The sequence below is a fragment of the Synchiropus splendidus genome, chromosome 16, assembly GCF_027744825.2.
Source record: "Synchiropus splendidus isolate RoL2022-P1 chromosome 16, RoL_Sspl_1.0, whole genome shotgun sequence".
Taxonomy (NCBI): domain Eukaryota; kingdom Metazoa; phylum Chordata; class Actinopteri; order Syngnathiformes; family Callionymidae; genus Synchiropus; species Synchiropus splendidus.
The window spans coordinates 9,374,269-9,397,238 of NC_071349.1; the positions used below are offsets into that span (position 1 = coordinate 9,374,269).

The 22,970-nt window shown below is 42.1% G+C and overlaps 2 protein-coding genes across 7 annotated transcripts; one reads left to right on the plus strand and one right to left on the minus strand.

The window, feature by feature from the left end:
- Positions 1 to 866: 866 nt before the first annotated feature.
- Positions 867 to 3,998, minus strand: tedc1 (tubulin epsilon and delta complex 1). Of its 3 annotated transcripts, none has more exons than XM_053845579.1 (8): positions 3,572 to 3,998; positions 3,334 to 3,406; positions 3,012 to 3,214; positions 2,813 to 2,920; positions 2,503 to 2,571; positions 2,333 to 2,419; positions 2,153 to 2,263; positions 867 to 2,083 (listed from the first exon to the last, which is right to left on the minus strand). In XM_053845579.1, the coding sequence occupies exons 1-8, from the start codon at positions 3,710 to 3,712 to the stop codon at positions 1,802 to 1,804; spliced, it is 1,074 nt and encodes a 357-aa protein (XP_053701554.1). In that variant the 5' UTR covers positions 3,713 to 3,998; the 3' UTR covers positions 867 to 1,801. The 3 variants fall into 3 exon arrangements, with proteins under 3 accessions (XP_053701554.1, XP_053701552.1, XP_053701553.1); XM_053845577.1 differs by having other exon boundaries at positions 868 to 2,083; positions 2,813 to 2,944; positions 3,572 to 3,997; XM_053845578.1 differs by having other exon boundaries at positions 869 to 2,080; positions 2,813 to 2,944; positions 3,572 to 3,997.
- Positions 3,999 to 6,782: 2,784 nt separating this feature from the next.
- Positions 6,783 to 22,132, plus strand: gphna (gephyrin a). Of its 4 annotated transcripts, XM_053845568.1 has the most exons (24): positions 6,783 to 6,871; positions 9,533 to 9,611; positions 9,686 to 9,743; positions 10,346 to 10,438; positions 11,924 to 12,018; positions 12,199 to 12,265; positions 12,337 to 12,633; positions 13,565 to 13,666; positions 15,182 to 15,319; positions 16,126 to 16,168; positions 16,274 to 16,411; positions 16,664 to 16,756; positions 16,900 to 16,955; positions 17,414 to 17,533; positions 17,594 to 17,652; positions 17,736 to 17,889; positions 18,137 to 18,258; positions 18,845 to 18,932; positions 19,006 to 19,079; positions 19,213 to 19,277; positions 19,350 to 19,453; positions 19,531 to 19,627; positions 19,723 to 19,861; positions 19,957 to 22,132. In XM_053845568.1, exons 1-23 carry the CDS (start codon positions 6,808 to 6,810, stop codon positions 19,854 to 19,856), a joined length of 2,340 nt encoding a protein of 779 aa, XP_053701543.1. In that variant the 5' UTR covers positions 6,783 to 6,807; the 3' UTR covers positions 19,857 to 19,861; positions 19,957 to 22,132. The 4 variants fall into 4 exon arrangements, with proteins under 4 accessions (XP_053701543.1, XP_053701542.1, XP_053701544.1 ...); XM_053845567.1 differs by having other exon boundaries at positions 17,414 to 17,652; XM_053845569.1 differs by lacking the exon at positions 13,565 to 13,666.
- The last annotated feature ends 838 nt before the right edge of the window (positions 22,133 to 22,970 follow it).

A 22,970-nucleotide genomic window follows, 5' to 3' on the forward strand; every position in this document is an offset into this window, starting at 1 on the left:
TCATCTTCTCCTTCACTCCAGAATGCAGACCAGACCAGCGCTGCGATGTGCCTCCCTGCTCTTCCTCATTGCCATGTGTATTGCCGGGACGACCTGCTTTCCTCAGCCACAGCTGTCTCTCAGGTGGTGTACCCTTCAAATATGTCCATTACTTCCTAAGTACAGCAGTGGTGGACACCAGATTCTCATGTATAATAATGTCTAGAGGACTACACCATTTACATTTACCATATTATTAGTTCTCCGTCTGATCTATTGTTATTTTTTTAATATGAATATTATGTCATTTAGATACAGTATATATTAAATGAAGATTCAGCCATACCTAAAGCATAGCACTGACCTATGGAAAGAAGGGAATAAAGTGATAGAAATGTAAATACATACATAAATATGTCAGCAGAAATACTTATTCTTAAGGTTATAAGGCTTGCTTTTGTTCAGGGATGTTTTTCGATAGGCAATGGCCAGGGTTTCCACTACTCTGAAAGTACTTGAAATTCTTAGAAGAGCTTTATCTTAAATAAGGTAGAAAAAGTTGAATATAGCCACCATTGTGATTTATTGTGCCATTGTCAAACTGATGCAAAATAAACAATATTTTGTTGTTGAAATGCATGTAAATAAAATATGAATAAAGGAACGCATTTGAAATTGCTGCGTGCATTTCTTAATATGTGTATTATTTATTTATGTTTAATGATGTGTGGCGTCTCAGTTCTTCTGACTTCAGAAACACTGAGCACAAAACAAATGGCTGGAGTGTGGTCTTCCCCTCCATCTCCCTCCGTGACTGGAGCCTCCAGATGATATCACAGCCAAGTCTGGGAGAAAACTCCATCAGCGACTTCAAACCCGGGCTCATGAGGGAAGCATGGGTCTTTCCTCCAGAGGGTGCTGATGAAAGGTATTCATGATACCATGTGCCATATCTGTGTGCTATCTGTGCGACGACAGTGTGTTTCGGGGGACTTAAAAAATAAAATTCCATGCAGCTTGGAGAGAACCTGGCCTGCTGATTGGTCGTCTCCGTACGTCGGGATGGTGAAGAGGAACATGGTGGTGGCCGACGACGCTGCTTTCAGAGAGAAGAGCAAGCTGCTCACCTCCCTGGAGAGACAGAAATGGCTCAACTCCTACATGCAGAAGATGCTCGTGGTCAAATCTTAATGAGAATGTTGACTGTTAATAAACAATGTTGACAAATTGTGCTGCAAAAAAAAAAGCAAAACATGTTTTGGGGATAAAGAAAGGAAGTAATTTATGAGCTGAACAATTCCAACACCAGACAGTGTTGTCACGTAATAATAATTAGATTATTTTTCGTACGTTTTTTTCCTTTTAAAGCTTGATATTTTCCCTCTTCTCTCTCTCACACACATATATATAACAACTTTTTCAACTACTTTTACATTCACAACCCATTTTATTTCCCCTTTCATATTCTTTTTTTAAAGACTTTTAGTTATAATAACAAGAAATAATTATACTTTTTTTGTTTCAAACTGGCATGACGCTGGAGTGATCTGTTGATGCTAAAAGATCCAATTCATCCCGCTTTTTATAAACGGCAGATTTAGGAAATAGAAATTTTCAATAACAAGACAATAAAAATTGGTACACAAATTAATGTATTTAGTTTATAGCCAACCTCATGATGGTCAAAGTGGTGTTTTCCTAGGACTGTTGACTGAAAACAATTTTTAAAAAACAATCGATTCCTTGTTTGAATGTTAAGTAGTAGTAGAGTACCAGCAGCAGTGAACTGGTATGTCCACCATGTGGGGCTATAAATAAGGATCTAGGGCGGTATCAACACTAGTCCCTCCAGGCGGTCCATTATGTCCTGCAGCTGTGTCCTGTTCTTCTGTCTCTGGCTGTCCCTCGTCTCCAGCAGTTGAGTCTCTGCACCAGCAAGCTCCTGAATAACCTCCGAGGCTGGAATCTCAACAGTGTCCACTGCAGCAGGATCCTTGCTGTGTCTGACAGAAGCCTCAGCCTGCAACCTGGCTCTGTAGCTCATCTGGAGGAAGGGTCTGGATCTCTGGTCAGGAGCAACAAGAGATCTGCCTTCTGTTGCCTTCTGGAGCACAGAGGCGTTAGAGAGAATGGCTAAGAGAAAAGGATCAAATATGAAGTAATTATTTCTCACCCGTGTAACAGACAGTAGCTCGGAATCCTGGTTAACACGGTGACAGGATGATGCATTCTTCTTCCTTGGTTGAACCTCCACATCATTCTGATGACAGTCCACCACGCTGTCCTGCAAGGCAAAGATCTGTTACACAAAATGCTATTGAAAGTTGATTTTCTTTAGTTCAGTCAAACGCACCATCCACGTCCAGAAGACTTTCTCCACTGTTTTCCAATCCAAATATGCTTGGAAAAGCTCACACAGATCCTGCACAACAGCACACTCCTACCAGACACACAAAAGCCTTACGATGTCACAAAAGTATTTCAGAAAATGAGCATGGTTCACAGCAGTCACAACACACACACCTCTTTCAGAACAGATTTGTTTGATGATGGCTTGGACACCACGGCTGAGGTCTGGCTTGGTGAAAGTAGCTGAGGAAAGAAGAAATGAAGTGAAGAAAACAATTTGCATTCCAAGATGACCAGAGACACTGTCCCTCCAGCATGTCCTGAATCTTCCCCAGGGCCTTCACGGGAGTGAGGTCTCCAGGAGGCCAAAGAATATACATGATGTACCTGGCTTCTCTCAATATGGAGATTGAAAAGTTTTTATTCAGTAAATAAGAACCTGCATTATACATCATAAAATAGTCTTTTAAAAAAGGCGACTCACCGCATGAAGAATGCGGGCACGCTCCTCTGTCATGGATAGCAGGATCCTTCCCTGGTTCTTCAGACTTCCAACAAGCCACTGAAGTCTCCGAAAAGAGTCACAGTCCACCTCAGCAGTGATTTGAGAGGTCAACTGACACGCAAATTAAAATTAAGCAGTTAGGATTTCACGACTGGCAATGAATCAGACTCGAGCTTACAGATGGAGGTGTGAGAAGAGTCCTGTCCAGCTGCAGGACTTGCCGAGTCATCAGTTTCTCTGGCATTCCTGTGGCAAGCAGCCACCCCAGTGCCAGCAGAAGATCCCTGCTGGAGGGGTGGCGCCCTTCCTTCTCACACATCCAGCTGGCATGGTAACCAGCCTGCCACAGACCTGCAGCCACTTGTCTTCTTCGCTCTGAGTCTGGGAGAGCAAAAACAGAAATCATTTTTCCCATTCCGCAATGCATTTAGCTTGATCACCCTACACCTCAATAAACATCATGACCTCTAAAGAAAATACACAACAGCAATGCTATTTACCTTCGCTTTTGTCAAGATTTATGTCTGAAGTTATCTGACAAATATTCAGCAGCAACTTCCAAAGCTGGTCCTCCTGAAATAGATCATTACACTTACTTATACAGTAACACATTCAGTACACGCAACACGATGTTTTGTCCAAAGCAAGCTTAAATGAAATATATTTCAGTCCATATTTCACAATTGGGAACGACATACTATGACAGAGAACTGCAGCTGACTTAGAAAATTGACTCACCACGGTGACCTCGCCAAACTTTGCTCGCCTGAAAATGTCTGGCGCTGGGACCGAGGTGAGGCCAACAGAAACTAACAGTCTACAAAGAGCTGTAATAACGCGCTTTACCTCCAAACTCACAGCAGCTTTACTCCGCTGCATCGAGGTAACGGTTGTTATTTAAATATTTGATCAGAATTCAAACAAACCCAATTAACATCATGTATAGAAACGCTGAAATTCAAAATTGGGTGAAGTTGTTGTCATTATTTCGCGGCGAATTGAAACAACTTCCGGGTTGACGGTCGTTGCTAAGGAAGTGAATGGGAACCGATTGGAGTGACATCCTTATTGACCAATCACATTTCCAATCGGTTAAGCAGGCAGGACTTCCTCCTGTATTAAAGATTGCTCAGCGCCCCCTAGCGTTGAGATGTGTTCGTTGAAGCATTCGATTAGTTGGTAAAAAACTTGGTGGACATTATTTATGTATTTATTTATTTGTTGAACACGAGTACACCAAACAAGAGGTTTGGAAAGAGACACGTAAACAAGTTCATATTTATCAATAAAAAAGTAATCTAAAAATAATACGTTTTTTAATAAATATTAAATCATATTTTATAAAATATAAAATCATATTGCCATTTATACACGATAATGATGACTATAAGAGAAATCAGTATATATTAAGTGAGAAAACATTTATTTTAAATATTTTTAAACTAATAGATCACACTCATTTCTGATGTCATGATATTTTATGTTCATCAGAGGTTAAAACAATAAAAAGTGGATTATATCTCGAGGATATTATAGACACCAGGGAATGCTGACCTGTCTCTTTGCAATGCCACCAAATACGACGTCAAATGTCTGTGTAACGATTATTTTATATGGCTATGTCCATTGCCCTTTGAAAGACTTAAAACTAACTAACTTAGAAGTCCTGACATTCTTGTGTTAGAAACTGGAAACATCCACGAGAAACCCTCAGCGTATAAAAATATGTTTTGGTTTCTTTTTCAGAGGGATTGTTAAGTATGAAAAAGAAATGAACAATAAGTATAAAGGAGCTAATACTGAATAAATGACCTACAAAACATGAAAACACTGATGAATTCTTCATTAAACTGCTCCGCATTCTGCATTAAGATGTTAAGTATTTAGAACAATAGTGACATAAGGGATAATGAAAAGCTGTTATAATCCTCAATGTAAACACCCAAAACAAGGATGCGTTATTCATTGGCATTTTGAGCATTCAGAATCAAACATTAAGCTTTTAAACTAATCGTCTAACAAGGGCTCATAAAAAGCTATTATCCTGTAATGATGACTCAGCGTGTGAAAAACAAGAATGTGATCTTGCTGTATTGAGATACTAGATCTCTTATTTCGGTGAAACGTTAAAAATAATAGACAGAGTTCTCGAGGGAGATGAGTAGTGTGGAAGGTGGGAGGAGAGAACCAAGTTCTATTTCTCCGAAGCAGTGGCAAACCCTTCTTCAGAAACATTTTCCTGGAAGTAGGGATACATACATAGATAAAAATATACATAGAAAATATTCTTAAACTGGAGTGGAGACTGGCTCAACCAAAGGTTGACCATCAGTTGGACCTCTCTGGAGAAGTCCTTAAAGACTATAGGTAGTCACACACACACATTATATACTGAAACTATTGTGAATGCCAAAAGAGAAATGTCAAAAACCTTTTCACCAAATAATTTTAAAATTAGTTAAAACAAAGATTTAATCGTACATTTTTTTCAGTTTTATTTTATTGTCAATATGGATCAGAAATACTGGAAGATAATTTGAATGGTGAATATATTGGTAACAGAACTATGGGTAAACATGTGAATAATGATAAAGGTATTTTTCCAATACAGTGGTGCCTTGGATTTCGAACGTCTCAGAATTTCGAACAAAAGTTCGAACAAAAATTTCTAGATTTTTTTGCTTTGGATTTCGAATGAAAATCCGGAACTCAAATGTCCCCGAAAAAAGCTGGAAAAAACATAACGTGCGCGGACCGATCAGCTGACCCACAACGCGCTTTGTTATTGTGTATAACGCAGCCTCTGTATGCAGACGTGTCCCGTTAACTACATTTACTGACTGTTTTCTATTCATATTGAGGTGTAAAACCTTTCCTGTCTCCGCACTGGACCGTGGTAGAGTGTCACAGGGGAGGTGCTCGCTCTCCACACCTCCACTCCAGGGTTTGATGTCCTGTTGTGGGCTGGAGCTGGGACAGGGATGAGGCGAGTCTGGGACAGAGCGTGACTTGGTTTATGACTTTGTCACAGCCAAACTGCACAGAAGCGCACATTCAGAGCTGGACACGCACCGGGCACCTCTTCACTTCTGGAGAGACGTCACTCACTCGGCAACCCCTCCCACATGCAGCGGCCACACACATAGAGGAACAGCGCACCTGCAGCACACACTCTACATTCACTCCTACAAAAGCCTGTTTTAAGGCTTGGAACACATTATTTCTTTTTCCATTCATTGTGATGGGAAAAATCGATTCAGATTTTGAACGGATTGTGGTTGAGAACCGAGGTTCCACTGTATATTTCATGTATTGATTTTTAATGACAAGAAATACTCTTAAAATGAGCACTGCACATGGGTTACGTTTAGAATTGAATTACTTATGACTGATCAAAAAAGTGCAATATCTCCTTGACCTCTGACCACATGAGGGCCACATAAATGCAGGCAAAGAGCCACATGTAGCTCTAGGCCCTGCGTCATGAGCTGACTCACTGTAGTTTCAAATTGTTGGAGGGAAGACATTCTATCACGGCGTGAAACTGTGTCTCATTGATCTGTCACTCAGTCCTCATCTCAGTCATATGACATCATCAATCTGGCCAACAGCAACGTCAGTGTTTGACAAGACGCTGACTATGAAACTGACCGGTGCAAAACCAGGCTGCTCCAGCAGTGAGTCACTGGGCAAGGCAGCATTTGTCACAATGGTGAATCCACGTATTGTGGCGGCCTCCATCAACAGTTGAAATATCAGAGTAAAAATGACGCGACGAAAGATAGATGGCGTCTAACCAGGACGCGGCTTCGCAAACCTCCTGCAGGGACTTCTAGGGTGTCCTTGAAGACACTGAACCAATAGCATTGCCTCAAGAACGTTCAATCACACACACGCGCGCCGGCGCGCACATAAACGCGTCCTCCAGAGGTGCGCGCGCGCGCGCCGTCACAGTGCAGACAGGAGTTGTAAACATGGCGACGGACGGGATGGTGCTCACCAACCACGACCATCAGACTCGAGTGGGGATCCTAACAGGTAAACGTCCATAAACGAGATCGCATGTGCGGCTGAGCAGTGTGTCGTGAAGCGGTCGGGATGCACGGACGGGTCGCTGTCACGATACCAGCAGCCTTCGCTGCTCAGCTAGCCGTCTTTAGCCAGCCTGCTAACCGGTCACAGGTCTCCGATAGCCGCGCGCTGCTGGACCGTCCGCACAGGTGCGAGTCAAAACCGCGCGTCTGAACGCTATAAGATGCACGACCACGTCTTTTGGACGTGCAATTACATTATATTAATACACGTCAGGCACGGGTTTTTCACTAAGGGGGACACCAGTGAGGAGAACATCTGGCGAGTTTCTTCAAAATTAAGGCGTACAAGCGATGCAGTGGATAGGGCCGGCTTTTATTTTGAAGGTCTGATCCCATTTTCCCCGGTATGTGCTGCCAACTTGACGTTATATTTTGAGCGTCTACATGAGCTGCATTATTCATGTACCTTTGCAGATACGATATGTCTCCTGCAAAAAGACGTTCTCACGTCCTCCTGCTTTTATTTTGGTGTTGCCTTCAGGCACCACGTTGGTATTTGCTCGACCGAGTTGCAGCAAATGGTGGTCTGTGAAATGTGTGTTGCGGAATGTTTTAGCTGTCTTTTAGTGAGCTCGGCTGATGCTCGGCCTCGAGTCGTGCAGGGGGGAAAGGGGAGGACGGGGACGCTGCCCATCGCTCTAGGAGCACATCCTCCCTGCGGAGGTTGCACGGACCTGGTCCAGAGAGAGCCAGGAGCTGTGAGGAGATGTCAGCTAACAGCAGCTAACTAGACCCAGCTGAGGACCACAACCCCCATGTCACATGTTCGCACACGTTCCTCAAACGCACTCGTGATGTTCGCTGCTATGTATTACAATTGACATGCATGCGCCTTCTATTGTTGATCACCGTCGGAGGACACACCAGATGCGTTTCTTATTCCGTCTCTGGGCTCTTTGGTGTCGCCTATTTTTGTGCCAGAGACGGCAGTTTGCTCACTGATGTGAGATTGGGTTGATGGTTGGGGGAGGACAGCAGTTACATCAGGGACTTCTGGGCTTCCCTTGTCAAATATACCAAGTCAGACTGCTGTGATTCGTGGGTTTAACTCTCATCATCTGGTTCTGGGCCTGACCCATGCTTCCCTCCCAGCTGGGTAGAGAGTAAGGCTGCAAGCTACCACTATTTTGATCGTCGGCATATGTTCTATATTGTCAATTATACTGTTGTACGTTGGCATTGTTCTACAGTGCAAAATGTGATTTAGAAACTTTGGATTTGAATTTAAATTGCTGAAAATGTGGTGTGTGTCCTTCTTTAATAAAAAGGTAAGTTTGGATGTTTTGGGTCACAATGGTCCCATAGTCTCAGCCTACTGAGGAGAGATGACATCATGACTATCGCTTCTGTTTGAAATCAATGTATTACAATGTAACGACATATAATAATAAAATACATTTCTAATCGAATAACTGGTTTCATTGCATGCCTCTCAGAATATTGTAAAGCAGCAACAGTTCTCCAGGAAAATTCATAAACTTTTAATGAAAAACTGTAAATACAATATTAGTTTATTTAGCACACTTTTTTTTTACTGAGGTCTTCTTCTATTACAATGGATCGCCGTCGATCAAAAAATAGAGATAGAACAAAGCTATCATGCTTCATCTTTAGCAAATGTAATAAATATGTCTAATTAAAAGTGTTTCTTAAGTCTTAAATGTTATTTGATTATGGCCCACAGTCACACCCAAACTACATATTAAGTAAATGTGGCGTTATCTTGTTCAATATTTACTTCTGTAATTGCCAAGTTCACTAGTTACGGAGGTTATTACTGGTGTGAGAACCCAGTGAAAGAGGGTTAAGGGGCCCCTTTTAAGACATCATCTTAACTTACTCCAGCTCTGCCGACAAACTTCACGGAGCAACATCTTTGTAAGTGTATTTTTCACAGTGACGAAGAGGGAGTTGTGTTTGTCTGTCCTTAAGACAGGTTGAGATGAGAGGAGGTTTGTTCTCCAAGCTACACCCAGCTCTCCCGATGCAGCCAGCGTTTCACTTTGCAAGCTTTGGAGCTTTTTCCAACAAGACTCATCTTCCTCTAAAGCTGCTGTCGCTGTTGTGAACACGTGATTTTGCCTCATTCGAAAACCTCATCATGAATGAGGACAAACCATGAACTGAGGGATGAGGAGAACATCTCCACAGAAAGACAGTGCTCCTAAAATCAGGTTCTCATTTAAGAGTTAGTGTGACATCATGTTGTCACGAGTTGGAAGGCGGTCACTATTGTCTCAACAACAAGGTGTGTTTACAGCACTTTGAATGATGATTGATTGATATTTTTGATCAGTTGAAAGCAGAAAAGAGTCATTGGCATGACGCATCGGCCATTTTGTGTGTGCTTAAGCTGAGTATAACTTGGTAAATACAATATTAAACATTTTGTTTTGATGTGAAGCTACTATATGAATATGTGAGGCCAGATGAAAAAATAAAACCCACTAGGGCCGCTTTAAAAGCTTCACTCTGGTCTTCAGAGACGGCATTTATGATCTTTTATTCTGCGCTTCATATAAATAACTGAATATTATTACTAATAAGGACATCTAACCTAGTCTGGTATTTGTTCAAAGAGAGTTCCAATTTCTGTCTTTTTCAGTCAGTGATAGCTGTTTCAAGAACTTGGCTGAGGACCGGAGTGGGGTCAACCTGAAGGATCTAGTCCATGACCCGTCACTGTGAGTCTACCCAAGTGTCTGGTGCTGACAGAAAAGCAGTCCTGATGTTAAACTGGCTTGTTCACGCCCTCTAGGCTCGGTGGAGTCATCTCGGCTTACAAGATCGTTCCAGATGAGATTGATGAAATCAAGGTACGTGACCTTTAAGTTGTCTGGATTTATGTTGCCGACATCTCTTGAACACTCACCTGGAAACATTGAAAGCTAAATATTTTGATCATTGTTGTGCTGAATTACATCATGAGGAATACAACAGTATTTCAAGGAAATATAGAGGTGCATCAAATGATACAAACCAAGGATCAAAGAATTGATGTTTTGTTTGAAAGTGCCTCTACTGGTGATGATTCTTTGAACCCACTTTCACTCAAAAGCCAAACACGCAGGCTTCCCCTATGCATTTTCACGGAATTCATATTTCGTACTCTATTGGCTGTCAAAATTGAACGTGTCACAACCTATGAAGTCTATGTTTGAGTGATGTATTCTCTTTAGATGAAGGTCTGATGTCTTAGCCTGTTATTAAACACAATAAATGTGTCAAAATTTCACCCAAAATTTCATACTTTGAAGGGTGAAAAAATGAGGTTCTCAACTTCTCAAGCAGATGATTGAAAAGGGGTAGTCGAATTTTTTTTGGCCTCCAAAATCCAATTGGCTGCATTAGATACTGTCCATCTGTTTGAAGAGGTTCGTGCTGTGGATTTACTCGTGTCAATGTGTTTTCTTTACAGGAAACCCTTCTGGAGTGGTGTGATGAGCAGGAACTGAATCTTATTCTTACCACTGGAGGAACTGGATTTGCACCCCGAGATGTTACACCTGAGGTAAAAACGTGCAACGTGCTCTTCAAAATATTTTAAATAGACAATAAAATACTACATGTGAGCTTGTAATGTTGTTATAGATATTTAGAATGTGTCATCCAAGTTGAATTTGGATCAAAAGTAGTATATTTCTGCACTGCCACTGTCTTAGTTTTCTATAGTGGAATGCTGAGGTGACATCCGATCTTCTGTCTCGGTAGTTTAGTGTGGACTTCTGCGATATTTGTGTTGCTGTCAATAGAATGCAATAGAATATCAAGCTGGTGCTGACTGCTCTTAATTCATTTTTATACATTGAGTGACTCTCCAAAGTAGCCTGTTGTTAAATATTGTAAATGCCCTGTCAAATTGACATGTGCTGCAATGAATTCAAGTGGCAGGCAATCACTGTAGCTGTCTACATATTAGGGCCGGGGGACATTATAGAAGCATATCCAGACTCGAGTGTGTGTACTGTAATGCGTTGCCCAGCAAAACAAAAGTGCACTTCACTACTGAGGGCCTGCAGGATGATTCAGGCCTAACTGTAAGTGTTCTGTCACGTCATGTGCACCTTTCTCTCTATATCTAACACGCACACTCTCGTCCTCTCTCTCATACGGCCTCTGAATTATTAATGTTGAAGGGTCTTGTTTTTTAGTGGTAACAGGGATTTCCTGATGCAGTACATTTCAGAACGCCTCGATAGTAGGTCAAGTTTGTTTGCCACCATGCAAAATGGGTTAGCACTTTTTAAAAAAATGGACCACTTCAAATCTCCTTATTGTTTTCAGAATTTCAGGTTTCAGTTTGAAAGCTGATATTTTGGTGTACGTTTATGCTTTGATCGGTGTATTAAACCTTAAAAGGCCAATGATTCATTTCCAAACCTTCTGACTTGCGTGTATGTTCCAATGTTTGACTGTTGCTCTTCATAGCCAGGAATTTGTCTGTTGTTGCCACTCGGAAGCCGTTGTTTTCTAACAGTTTTGTCTGAGAACTTCACCCACACACAATTTCAATCATTATCTGGAGTGCTCCACTGATCATTCGGTCGCACTCTTGAGGATGACCATGACTAAAAATAGAGCTGGTCACTCCTGCGTCTAATTATGTCACTATAATGCCACTTCTCTGCCACATTGATGAAGGAAGAGCCATCTTGTGTTCATGTGTTTGTGCCCTTGTATTGGTGAAATATCAGGAAAACCTTTGACCAAATGGGAGGAGTTTTTAGATTTCACCGATACTAGGCCTCCTGTCACTGACCTTAATAATGAGAATCTTAACACAGTTCAGTGCTGAAGCGTTGGCTTTAACTTTCCAGCCTAGTTAGACACAACAGCAATGTAAGACGTAGACGGATGGAGAGCTGTTTAATGCAGTCATAAACTGATTTGGATTAAAGGTCTCCAAATAAGTGGTCAGAAAACAATCATAAATTGTCAAAATTTCAAATCTACTCATCAAGAAAGTGTAATTTCTGAAATGATATTTGTGTCTCAGGCCACCAGAGAAGTCATCGAGAGAGAGGCACCTGGAATGGCTCTGGCCATGCTGATGGGATCCCTCAATGTGACGCCTCTGGGCATGCTGTCCAGGTGAGGTTTTCAGAGAGAACTACTTCCATAGGGACTGTGATGGTGTTACAAATGGTGGGAGGTTATTGGTTTATATTCATTTATATGATATAGTATGATTTCTGTTATAGAACTTTGATTATAAGTGTGTAAAGTGAACACTGACTTGTGGTTATACATGGGTTTCTCTTGTCATTCCAGGCCTGTGTGTGGAATCCGTGGTAAAACTCTTATCATCAACTTGCCCGGCAGCAAGAAAGGATCGCAGGTAAGACCCCATCCACTTTTCAGTCTGTTTTATCGACACACCTTGTACAAAATTGTATTGTCTCTCCTCAGGAGTGTTTCCAGTTCATCCTCCCTGCTCTGCCTCATGCCATCGACCTGCTGCGCGATGCCACGGTCAGGATCAAGTCCACGCATGCTGCTCTGGAGCAGCTGCCCTCCCCGTTGGTGACCAACAACACCTACGCCAACATGCACACCATGGAGCGTGGCACCCAGTGTGAGGAGGAAGACGATGAGGAGGAGTTAGAGGTGGAGAGGAGGAGAGGCCGCCATGCTCACAACCACCATCACCACCATCACCACCAGCATGGCTCCTCCCACATCACCGCGGCGGCCATTGCTGCAAAGGTAACCGTGACCACTGCTTTATCACACGACACGGTGGAGGAAAATGAGACCAAATATGGGTTCTACAATATTCTGCTAGTTGTCAGGTGTCCCCCTTAGATGGCGTCATACCCTTAAGGTCTCTCTTAAATGAGCACCTATTATTCAACTCAAATTCCAATTATGGATGAAAAATGAAAAGAAATAAACATACATCATTTCAAAACTTGTAGAATTTGAGCTGAAAAAAGTACAGCTACACATACACACACACATCTCATTAGCTGAATTACTCAGATGATTGGTACAATGTCAAACAGTTGGAATGCTGCAAGTCTTGCGCCATCTCTGTCTTCAAGGACCGTGAAAAACTTTTAACTTCTCGTGGTGCAAGAATTTAACATTTTTGCATTTTACTTTTACTTTTTATTTTCTGCCCGAATCGTCCCTCTCTGAAGTAAAGTTCCAGTGTTCGAAAGATGAGTGAAAAGTTCAGATGAAGTCTTAACTACTTTGCTATTTTCTCTTTTCCTGAGTTATAGTTTTGAAAATATGAAGCATAGCTGCCTCTCTTTAATGTGTGTATAACATTGCTATAGTTAGTGTGTTGAACAACTGAAGCTCAGATCAAGGGAAAGCTAGAAAATGGTGCTCATTTGAATGTTGACTTAGTCATTCTTCCCTTCTGCTTGTTCACCATTTAAGACTGCTTTCAATGGTTACTGGAAATGATGTACTGAGATTTTGAATAACTCAAGTGACATTTTGTTTTGGCCTGTGTTCATTTTTGTGTGTGAGGGGGGAAGAGAACGCGGAAAAAATAATTTGCCTGTGTGACATCACCGCTTCACTGTGTATTTATGTTGCCATCACCATCTCACGCCATCGGCCAGTCTGTCCATTCCAACTTGTTTGTCTGTGTGTGATTGTCTGTCCTGCATGTGTCCATCAGACGAGCCATGCTGTGGTCATGGCCAAGGGAGCTCCCTACCTGCCTGGCAACACACCTGCCCCTCCCTCCCATTTCACCTGCTCCTGTACACATGAGCCGCAGGTGAGTATCTCACATGCCACTTTCTTCACCTCTCCTCTTCTCATCAGTTCTTCGTGATGTCAAAGTGTCCTTCATTTGAACTTGAGTTGCAGGATGGGTTGTTTTGGATGCTGGTTGGGTTTTTTACTGTTGTGCAGATGAGTGTGGATCAGTTAGTCAGAGTGCAACATTGAAGACAATATTAGAGCTAGTGTTTGTATGGGTTCCCTAACAATTGAACTAGACAGACACTGCAGTGAGAGTCTTCTCCAGCTCTAGAGGACTGGACCTCGCTCTCTGGAGATACAGGTCTGATTTAGCTGATCACAAACAAAGGATTGTTTCACTTTTTTTATGCAGTCAGATAGGATTGTGAAATAAGTGGGCAAGTGAAAGAATGCTAAACAACTCTACCGCTACTTTGTCCTGAATCTGCTGTTTCATTAAACAAGAATTGAACAGGAAGAAGGTGCTGTAAGTAGCGTAGTTTTTAAGATTAAATTTGGCATTTCAGCTGAGACCTGAACCGAAATATCAGAATCCCACAGCCATATACACAAGTCTCCTAGCCTATTTAGTTGCCCCTGCTGACATCATTCATGTTCAACGCTTGTCCAGTTCTAGAGATATATAAGGCTCTAGTCTTCCATTTATGTCTATATTCACATGAGCCCAAACTCACCTTCTCACCTGTGTGTATGTTTAGGAACTTAAATTCTTGCTCTGTGTGATTGTTAAGTGTCACATTATGAGTTTGTTCCGCTTTTATGCTATTGCTTTTTAATTCGTATTCAGTCAAAATCTCAAAAAGAGTTGGGTGTGGTTTTTATTAAATCCATTTGCCGGTGAAGTTTTTGTGTTCAACAAAAAGATCACCACTATAACGAACAGATTGAGATCTTGATGCCATTTTCCTGAAAGAAACTGACTACACCACTCCATTGGGATCCAAAAAAAAGAAGATTTGTCCATATTGCTCTGCTCCAGTTTAGATAATCACCAAGAATATGGCCCCAAACGCAGTGCAGCCGTCTATCACAGCTTTTTAGACTCATTAAGGATTTCATTTTGAATGTTTTCCCCTTATGAGATAAGCACTGACCAGATGAACCTTGCTCGCAACTCCAACTTCTCTACGCATTCTAATAAACAGAGCAGCAATGGACACCAGACTCAGGAATTATTTATGGAATGCGTCACATATTTGACTGTAGATCCATTTTAGAGATATCTAAATTGGGTTATGTAGTGAAGGCACCCGAGGAAAGGGAATAAGCGAGAACTCCGTGGCATTGATGGACCCCCCTTGTGTTTCAGGGTTCATTTTGGTGTATAACTCATTCATTACAAATTTATATTATCAGCTCGATTATGAAGATAAGACAAGGATGCTACGGGAAGGATTTGGGAAAGTGAATGGGCGTCTTCCTAGTTTCTACTGCTGTCGAGGTTCCAGTCACAGACGTTAGCAGAATATAATCATTAAGTGTGTGTTGTGTTGTGTTTGTGTGTGTGTGTATGTGTGTGTGCGTGTAGATCCCGGACTCAATCATTTCTCGGGGCGTTCAGGTGCTTCCTCGGGATTCTGCGTCTTTAAGCTCCACACCGTCTGAGTCTCCGCGGGCAACACAGGCGACCTCCCGCCTTTCCACCGCTTCATGCCCAACACCCAAGGTATACCCAAACTTACACGCATGCATCCTCACGAACACAATAACACATTTGGCCTGCCTCTTCGCTTTCTCGAACCCTTGCTTACGTTAGACCTGTGCAACCGCAGGACTTCCTTCATGGCTGTAGCTTTTGTTTCAGTCTTTCACTTGCTCAAGGGTAGCGATGGGCATCATGACAAAATGAAATGCATTGATTTAACTGCAAATCGATTAGCTGAGGAGTGTAATGCTTGAGCTCCTGTCTGGGCAGTCATAAACTAGGGTAGAAAACATATTTATATGATACAATATTCGATATGTGTTTGTTAAATAACCTCCAAAAAATACAGTTTTTCCTCACTTTTAAATCATAGTTCATCCTTTGGTTGAATAACGCCGGATACTGCTCTGAGGTTACATATAAAAACTAATATTTGGTCTTAAATTTACAGTTTCTATGCTTCTAGCATAGTTTCACCATACTTGTGGTATATTTTTGAGTCGCATCCAGTGGGGATTGGCTGAGCGCACATACATGAATGTAGATGATACACACTCCAATGACAGCTACTACCTTAACTGAAGAGAAAGTCTCACCTGTGTTGTGTGTTTCACAATCCAGTCAGAATTCTTCTCATCTTCCCATCTTTTCATGTTGATAGCCATCTACCTGCCTAAGAGCTGCTTAATTGTCTCTGTTAAGTTTGTGACTGTTGTGTCCTTGTCCTGGATCAACGGAATCTGCGTATCAATTTTGAGTGTTCAATCTTGCTTTGTTGCCCTGTAGCCAGCTCCTCTCTTCCAACAAATCTATACTCTTCCCTGCAGGTCCAGTCACGGTGCGGCAGCAACGAGAACATCCTCAGAGCCAGTACGTAGTGTTCAATCACAGCCTTCATGCAAAAACAGAAAAAAAAAATCTTTGAACTGCAGTCTGTTTTTGCCACTAACTGGTGCTGTTGTTGTCTGTGTGCAGGCCACAGTGCAGTGGACATCAGCAAGGTGGCCCGTCGTCACCGCATGTCACCGTTTCCTTTGACCTCAATGGACAAGGCCTTCATTACTGTCCTGGAGATGACACCTATTCTAGGGATCGAAGTCATTAACTACAGAGGTTGGTCCTGAAATGCCAGTGTGCATGCGTGTGCGTACGTGCGTGTATATACTTCACATCCCATCACAACAGTTGTGGCTCCTGGTGTACGCACTAAAGTCGGCAAACTCATATTGGTCATGCAGGAAGTTCATGTCTCATTGTTTCTGATGGTTAAGCAATACCTGGTTAATAGTGCTGTTGCTGGTATTTGCCAGTTAATGTTGCTTTGCATCGTAGCTGTACAGTTGAACTTGTTTGCTTCCCTCTTAGACGGTTTAGGTCGAGTGCTTGCTCAGGACATCTATGCCAAAGACAACCTTCCTCCATTTCCTGCCTCGGTCAAAGACGGTTATGCTGTACGAGGTGAGTTCAGTGACAAGTAAATAATTATAGCACTTGTTTTTGTCATGTAAATTATCGGGTAGGGAGGGATCTTGTCTACAACTTTTTACTTTTTTTTATAATTTTTTTAAAATTTTCATTCATTATTATTATTTTTTTTGCAGCTGCTGATGGTCCAGGGGATCGTTTCATTATGGGAGAGTCACAGGCTGGACAGCAGGTCAGCTTTTTAGTAGTCAACCCGTAAATTTAGACAGAATTAAGTGTTATTCTTGTTTAGCCAGTAGTTTGTAATTAAATATAAAAGTTAAAATGTATTTATATCACTTTAAATCACTCATATTCATGGAGACAAAAGTGCTAGAGCTTAGTGCAAATATATTTGCCTGGTAAAATGAAGTAATGTTCAGATCTTAATCTTGGTCCACATGAGATTATTGTATGTGACTGAAAACGTTGAAGCACACATGCTAGGCCTGAATGTGGTGTTGACATGCTCAAAATGAAAGGTACAATTCAAATTGTAATATTACAATCTTAGTTAATAGTTGCTATGGATTTAATAGCTGCCTCAGGAAGAGGATGACTTCGTGCTTAACAAAAATACACACACAAAATGTTCTCTCTCTCAGGAAATATCTCACGATATATGAATGTGCGCATCTGGTTTCTGTGCAGCCTACTCACACTGTAATGCCGGGTCAAGTGATGAGGGTTACCACTGGTGCTCCAATCCCATGTGGAGCAGATGCTGTGGTCCAGGTGGAAGATACTGAACTACTGAGGGAGTCTGAAGATGTAAGTTCAACTTTCCACGTTTTGTGTCCGCAGTTGGTCTTGATGTCCGCTGTCTTTCAGGGAACAGAAGAGTTGGAAGTTAGGATTATGGTCCAGGCCCGACCCGGTCAGGACATCCGGTACTACACCCTTTCATGCATCTAAAGCATCACACCATGACGTGAGCAGAAGAGTTATGATGTCTCTGTGTGGACCTTTGCAGACCGATTGGTCATGACATCCGGCGAGGAGAGTGTGTGCTGGCCAAAGGTACACACATGGGTCCATCAGAGATCGGTCTGCTTGCCACAGTGGGGGTGACTGAAGTGAGCGTGCACAAGTTCCCCGTTGTGGCTGTTATGTCCACTGGAAATGAGGTAAATTTGCACTGGTTGTAAAGGATTCTTTAAGATGTCAGAGAAAGATCTTGTTGTCGGCAACATTAATGTTTCACCCAGGATTATTCAAAAGCATTCATTGGTGTTGACATATACAAATTCAGCAAATCACAGGGGGAGTCAGGCATGAGAGGATTTTTCGCATGAATGTTCACCTGTCTCCACACAAGTTTGATAAACGAGTCTCAGCGAGAGCCTCACTGTCTCTTTACGCGTCTATTTTTAGCTGCTGAATCCAGAGGACGACCTCCACCCTGGGAAGATCCGGGACTCCAACCGCTCCACTTTGTTGGCCACGATCCAAGAGCATGGGTACCCCACCATCAATTTGGGCATTGTTGGAGACAAGTAAGAGACATTCTGTTGGATTGTGGCGTGAGACCTGACTCTACCTCGAGTAAATAGCTTAAGGTGAAACTTAGAGTACATAAAGATTCAGTTTATGTTTGTCTCTTGACTATTTATTCACCGTATTCATCACACCGTGTTGTAAGGTGTAGACAAGAGAATCAGATGTACTGTTTGTTTTGTACGACTCAGCAGCAAACATGTTCAGATGAGAGATGAGTTTAAATGAGTTTAGAAGTTTCAACAAAAGTTTGATTCATAGTGACTCATTTTTTTTGTCTGTCACATTAATCAGAACTTGCAAACAGTTATTTTTAAGGTGAGCACAGTTATAACACAAGCTCTTTCAAAGTTCAGTCTTGGAAATAGAGTTACAAACGCTGCTTTTCCGGTGAGGGGAACTTTCTGGTCACTCATCGACCATCACATTATGCTGTGATACTGAAACCTGTCCCTGGCAAAAGGACCCTCAATAATGGTGACAAGAGAACTGTATTCATCCAGCAAATCCATCGTCCGAGTGCAATTATGGACCCCACATCTGTTTTTAACGCTCATTTTAATGTGTCACGAATTTAATCTACAGCCCCGACGACCTACTGTCGGCTCTCCATGAAGGAATCAGTCGTGCTGATGTCATCATCACTTCAGGGGGCGTGTCCATGGGAGAGAAGGTGATGGAGACTCCTTTTCGTTTTTCTCTTCAAGCTTGTCTACTCACTGCTGCTTTTTTTTTATCCTATCCAGGACTACCTGAAGCAGGTGCTCGACATTGACCTTCATGCTCAAATCCACTTTGGGCGAGTTTTCATGAAGCCAGGGTGAGATTGTGGAGGCAGAAACAACTTCTTTTGCAACCTATGTGCATCTTTATGCCGATATTTACTCTTCAAAATACTCCAAATAGTTATGTTTGACTGGTAGTTGCTGTAATATCCTGTATATTCTTCACAGTCTTCCCACAACTTTTGCCACAGTTGACATCGATGGAGCACGAAAACTCATCTTTGCTCTGCCAGGTGTGTTTCCGCATGAGAACAGAGTGGCAGTTCGGTGATAACAGTAGTCTAACCTGATGTTGCATGTTCCAGGTAACCCAGTGTCTGCAGTGGTGACATGTAATCTGTTTGTGATCCCTGCTTTGAGGAAGATGCAAGGCATCCTGGACCCCAGACCGACAATAATTAAAGCTAGGGTAACCTGCACACTGATCTGGGGAAAAGTTATCTCTTGGTTTCTGTCTAAATGAAATGGTTTTAATTTTTGTTGCAGCTTTCCTGTGATGTCAAGCTGGATCCCAGGCCGGAATATCACCGCTGTATCCTAACCTGGCATCACCAGGAGCCACTGCCCTGGGCACAAAGCACAGGTAGATGATGCTGATGAGCAGATCTGTATTTTACCCCCTCTACACCGGTCAGTGGGAGACCACATTTTTGAGCTTCTTCTCCGTCACCTCTGCAGGTAACCAGGTGTCCAGCAGGCTCATGTCCATGCGTAGCGCCAACGGCCTGCTTATGTTGCCGCCTAAAACGGAGCAATACGTGGAGCTGCATAAGGGAGAAGTTGTGGACGTCATGGTCATTGGGCGGCTATGATGCAGGTACGTCTCTGCCACCGTTCCGTTTCCGCCGTTCCAGGTAGCCGCCATCGCCAGCAGGGAACTCCACCCGTAACTCTGCACCACTCTTTCCTCAGATTTCAGTGTCACTCGCTACAGATTGCCATGGCAGTGCCAGGTCTTCCTGTCTGGACAGAAAACGGGAGGGGGCAGGAAGGGATGCATGTCTACCTGGTCACCATTTGCTGTGATGTCATATGCAACAGCCAATCGGAGCCAGCTGAGGCTGAATTGGTCTGCTTTGAGGAGAACACTGTATTACAATGGAGAAAAATAATCTATAAATATGAGATTTATTCTGTAATATTATTAATATTATCCTGGTGATTATAATTATTCTTAATTAATATTCTATTATTATTATTATCATTATCATTACGTTCATGTTTCTGATTGAATATCACTTAGTAGTTACCGTCCTCTTTCCTGTTCATTTGCTTTGTGCATCCACCCTTTCTCCTCTATAGATGTAGAAATATAAAGAGACTCTTTCTTCCCCTTTCTCTCCTGCATCCACGACGTAGGTATAGAAACTCCATCCTGTAATATCACTTCTCCCTCTCCTATAATACACATCAGGCTTTCTCTACTGTATGAACTGATCAGAAGACACTTTGTATTTGTATGTTTGTGTTGGGGTATAAGCGACCAACACCATCATGATTCTCAACGAAAGCCATGAAACTCTTCAAGGCGTCAAATATAAACATGACCTCAAACATCCGAAGTCTTATTGAATCAGCTGACCCTGCTTTCAAGTCATTGACTGTATATGAGACTGGAGGCTGCACCTCTTGGCGGCAATGGTCGGTAACAGCTTTGAACAGAATTCAAGGCGAACAGTGTCACACTCCTCACCATGATGAGATGTAAAACTGACAATCAAAGGATGAAACGTAGTTCTTCAGTGCTCTTTGTGAGCGAGCAGAAGCCCAATTGTGTCAGTGTTGCTGTTGCACTTTATTACGATGCATAGCTGAATTCAAACGGACGTTTAACCACTGGAAATGAAGGAACCATCTCTCTTTTCCCATGAGCCCCTTCAAATGTGACATGAATTTGCCTTGACACCATATATACAGTCAATGATTTAGGTGGTGACTTACCTACGTGTCCTAGTGACTGCACCGCGCTCACTGCCAGTGGCGGCTGCGAGCTCCACTCTGGTTCTGGATTTCAGGACGCCGATTGGTTCAAATCCTGTTGCCATGTGAGTGTTTCATGTCAGTGTTTTGTGAAGAACAGGGCACTTTCCCCCCCAAATATAATCACTATCTTATAGGTTATATTTTATTCTAAACCCGCTCCCACCAGTGGGGCCTTCACTGGTCAGCCGCCACTGGCCACTGCTGTATCTCGGTTTGTCTGTCTATTATTTATTTATATCAAAGATGGCTCTGCTTTAGTTGATCTGAATGGCCGTGATGATGTCACCGGGATGATCTCAGACTGGACGAGTTTTGTTTCTAGATATAGATGTTAGCGGGTATTGAAGTGCTGTGCTTACCTCAGCTCTGGAGTTGAAGCACATCTTTTTGTTGTGACGCTCCTCAGATCTTTGTCTGAGAAAACTTCCACCCTCAATGTTAAGCGTATCGGTAACGTGAATCCCTCAGTTACTCATGCGCACAAATACCAGTTACAGCATTATTACCAGTGTAATAATGATTTGAAGTGCAGCAAGCTAGCCACGATTCTGATCCTGATTTACAGTTGAACACTTAGTCAGTGGTCCTCAACCACTACTGTGTGCGCAAATGTGCCCACGGAACAAAGAGGGGAGCTGATATGGTCAAGTGAGTCCCATTAGCTTTTCCAACCATAAACCGGCATGACTTGGACCGACTTAAATAAATGAAATTAAACACAATTTCTAAGTTAATCCCTTGATTTTTATTAATTTATTTGTGTGTTTTTGTACCCAATAGAAGGGACTATAAAACACATCCAACTGGAGTTGGGGTCGCACAAAGGGGCCTCTTCGGTAGAGGTGGTTAGTATATCAGCAAGTCCATCGAGCTACTATAGTTTGCACACCTACTGCCGTCATTGCACACCCTACGACTTTAAGGAAGACTGTTCTCCATTATATAATAGATCTGGGAAAACTTGTCTAGGTCATTTTATAACATGAAAGCTGCTAATTTTGCTCCCTGTTCTGTATCGTCACCACATGAAAGCAGGGTGTTGCATTCAGGTGCTACCACAACAGTGTTAAGGTGCTTATATATATGTGTGTATATATATATATGTATGTATATATATATATATATATATATATATATATATATATATATATATATATATATATATATATATATATATATATTAAAAGGAAATCATCCACTTTGTCTGTCACAGTACTGTAAAGCAGAACAGGGCAGATTAATGTGTCTCATCATTGTACAATATTTCAACTGTACTGAAGCTTTGTGTTGGCAAAATATCAGAGCTGATTGAAGTTTTTACTGATAAAAAAAAAGTGGAAAAAAAAGGACAATTATCATGTGTGTTGTGTGAGTCCCTACCATTCACCGTTCACTACTTTTAACTCTTTCAAACCATCGTGATCTGTGCCAAACCAGCCCACACGGTCAAAGGTCTACTGCTGCATTCACATCATGTTGGATTTATTGCACTTTGTATTAAGGAAACGCAAGGACGCTGCTAATGACTGTGTTGCTTACATTCTATTTTCAGAAAAGAAGTTCATATAAACCATCTTTGCATGTGACATGAATGCAGCACTAGTCTGCGTTGCTAAGCTTTGACCCGCCTCCTGATTGGCTGATGTAGTCTTCCTCCAACTCCACCCCCACCCCTCTCTCTCCCATTTGCATGCCCATAAATGGGGGCGTGTCTTTCTCTTTGGACAGGTAGCACAGCTGGACTATAAATTTTAATGTTTTGTCATTTTAAGATGTGAAATTTGGTGCACAGGGAAAGCAAACTGGGAATATCAACATTTATTCTCTGGCTTCAAAACATCCTAGTTACCTCAAATGCACCATGACTCTATCAGTGGCTCATGCTGTGCTCAAGTCATCCCAACAGAAGAAATGTCACAATACTTTCTGATGATTTAAAGACT